This window comes from Gobius niger, assembly GCF_951799975.1.
Source record: "Gobius niger genome assembly, chromosome: 15".
In the NCBI taxonomy this organism is placed as follows: domain Eukaryota; kingdom Metazoa; phylum Chordata; class Actinopteri; order Gobiiformes; family Gobiidae; genus Gobius; species Gobius niger.
Window position 1 is genome coordinate 3,445,679 of NC_136866.1, and position 2,751 is coordinate 3,448,429.

The 2,751-nt window shown below is 46.3% G+C and overlaps 1 protein-coding gene across 1 annotated transcript; it reads left to right on the top strand.

The window, feature by feature from the left end:
• Window positions 1-848: 848 nt before the first annotated feature.
• Window positions 849-2,287, top strand: lft1 (lefty1; the record flags this gene model as incomplete). The annotated part of the gene is made up of 4 exons (XM_079572236.1): window positions 849-1,119; window positions 1,190-1,436; window positions 1,522-1,761; window positions 1,963-2,287. 4 exons carry the CDS (start codon window positions 849-851, stop codon window positions 2,285-2,287), a joined length of 1,083 nt encoding a protein of 360 aa, XP_079428362.1.
• Window positions 2,288-2,751: the final 464 nt, after the last annotated feature.

Consider the following 2,751-nt stretch of genomic DNA (forward strand, 5'->3'; position numbering starts at 1 on the left):
TTTTTGACCACGTTAACCTGGATATGATAAATAAATCTCTTTTTGCATAACATCAGCTACAAGGTTGTTTTGTCAAATAAATGAATAAATAATAAGAAATGAGAAGAACAATATGACTTTAGTACTGGGCCCATATAAAATGTGGACTTTTTACAAACTCGTTTTCACCTCTGCCTTTAATTCCCAAATATACATGATGTATTTATTATCATCAACTCACGAATCATGTACTTTATGTACTTAATATTTCATGTAAACTGATAACATTATGATCTAGAGTGGGGGAGAAAAGTATTTGGTCACATAGACATTCTATTGGATTTTGGCCAAATACTTTTTTCCCCACTGTATGTCTGGCATGAGTGCAGTGAAGGTGAAGACAGTCTCGTGCAGTGATATTAATGGTCCATCAGTTAATGGGGCCAATGCTGCTTTTGAAATGTAATGATGATGAAACTCTCTGTAATTACGCGGTTAAAGGACGAGCAAAATGAAGACTATCAGAGCTGGACACATAACCTCTGTTCAAGTCTGGAATATACAAATTCACAAGTGTGTTTACTCAATGAAGCTCCATGTCTAGTTTTAGCTGCACCACTTGAATCGTCCATATTGACTCTAATTGTTGCTGTTTGAAGTATGCCCACTTCAGATGTCCTGCTCAGCGGCTGTGCGCTGGCACCTTTGTTCTGATAAGAGCCAGCCCCCTCCCTCCCCTTCGACTAAGTGTGAACGACTGGGAGGGCCTCGACAATATAAGGGCCCTGCGTAGTGTCACACAGACCACTGTGGATCTATTTACGCTACTGTGCTGCTACTGCTCTTTTCTTATCGCGCTCGAGTCTTGGATGAACATGGATTTGCTCCGGGTTTGCCTCCTGTGCGTCGCGCTCCTCGGAGTGACTTCAGCTTTTACGCACGACGAGATGAAGAATGTCCTGTTGGACACACTGGGATTGGACGAAGTTCCTAGAATTCAAAAGAGAGATTTGGAAAACCTTGTCGTTCCTGCTCATATTAAAAATAAGTACATGTCAATGCTGAAGAAACATCACAGCAGGAAGAGGAGATCTTTGCCCAGTCTGGCGGGCATCCTGAAGGGAATCCCCGGTAACGCAGGTAAGCTCAGCTTCCATATTCATGTCTGGAGTTGTTGTAGAACTGAGTCTAAGTCTTCTGTGATGTGCAGACATTTCAGGGGAATACGTGTATTCTGATACAACGAGGCACCGCATGGTGTTTGACATGGAGGCCAGGATTCCTGACAACAGTGAAGTCACCATGGCCGAGCTCAAGCTGTACCAACGCGCCACTTTCCACAAGCGCTATACTGTGGAGCGTAAACACCACCGGCCAGTCCACAACGCGCGGGTCAGCATCTACTGGGTGGAGGTGCTTCCCAACGGCGCGAACCGCAGCTCCCTGGTCGACTCTCGGTAAGAGCCGCCACTGCTGATCGCGCCTCATTAGCGCCACAGCCGATTAGGTTTCCTTTAATTAACGACTCTCGCGTCTTCACAGGTTGATTCAAATTCACGAAACCGGATGGAAAAGCTTTGATGTGACCCAGGCCGTGCACTATTGGTCCAAAACGCAGCAGAAGACGCCAATGCACCTGGAGGTGTGGATCGAAGGCGAGAGACCTGGCAGCTACGCGGCAGAGGTGGCCAGGAGTGTGCGCTTTACCACCCAGGAGCAGACGGACAACACCTTGGGGAAGCCTGAGCTCATCCTATACACGCTCAACCTGGAGGAGTACGGGTGAGAGTCACGTGCACATGTTACCAGATCATTCACACAGAGGCCTCAGTGTTTTGTAGAGAATTAGAAATAGTAATAACCTTGTAATTAAAGATATGTCTTCATGTTTAAAGCTGAGGTTTGCACTTTTACACAGTGAGGTGATGCTCTTGTTCTACTGGGAGATGAGCTTTACTGACAGTGTTGATGTTTCTCCTGCAGTTCTCGTGGTGACTGTGACGCCAACCAGAACAAAGAGACCTGCTGCCGCGAGCAGTACTTTGTCAACTTCCGGGCCCTGACCTGGACCCAGTATTGGATCCTGGAGCCGGCAGGATACCAGGCCTTCAGGTGCACCGGGGGGTGTAAACAGCCCAAGCGTAACTATGGCTACGGGGAGAGGCGCTGCACCGTCTCCGAGAGCGCGCCCCTGCCCATCATGTACCTGGTCAAGAAGGGCGACTACACCGAGATCGAAGTGGCCGAGTTCCCCAACATGATCGTGGAGAGTTGTGCGTGTACAATGGACAATGTGTCGATCGTGTGAGCGAGGGGGGCACTTCCTGTTTCCTTTTGTGGTTTGTGTGTGGTTCTATTTAAACACAGAGTACTTTTATTTAATGGGAGTTCATAAAGCAACAGGTGGCACGTCGCCCTCATCTCCCTCACCTTCTAAAGCACTTTTATTTTTTTTTTATCTGGATTTGATGAGTTGTAACTGTGCCAGATTCACATTCTGAGATGATATATTTTGAAGCTGTACATAATATGGAGGAGTTTATGTTTGAAAAATAAAGTATTTTGTTTGACGTAAAGCTGTTTGTTGTTTGGCTGTTTGTCGCCTGCCGGCCTCGTTCACATCCAGGGTCAGATCATGTGGTTATTGAGCTCCTGCTGTAATGCATTAATCACACAGTGGGAACTAAGCACAAGAACAAGGTAAAGCACAAGACAGAGGTGATTTACAAATGTGCTTATTTGACTACATTTTAAGGACAGCCAAATGTCAAA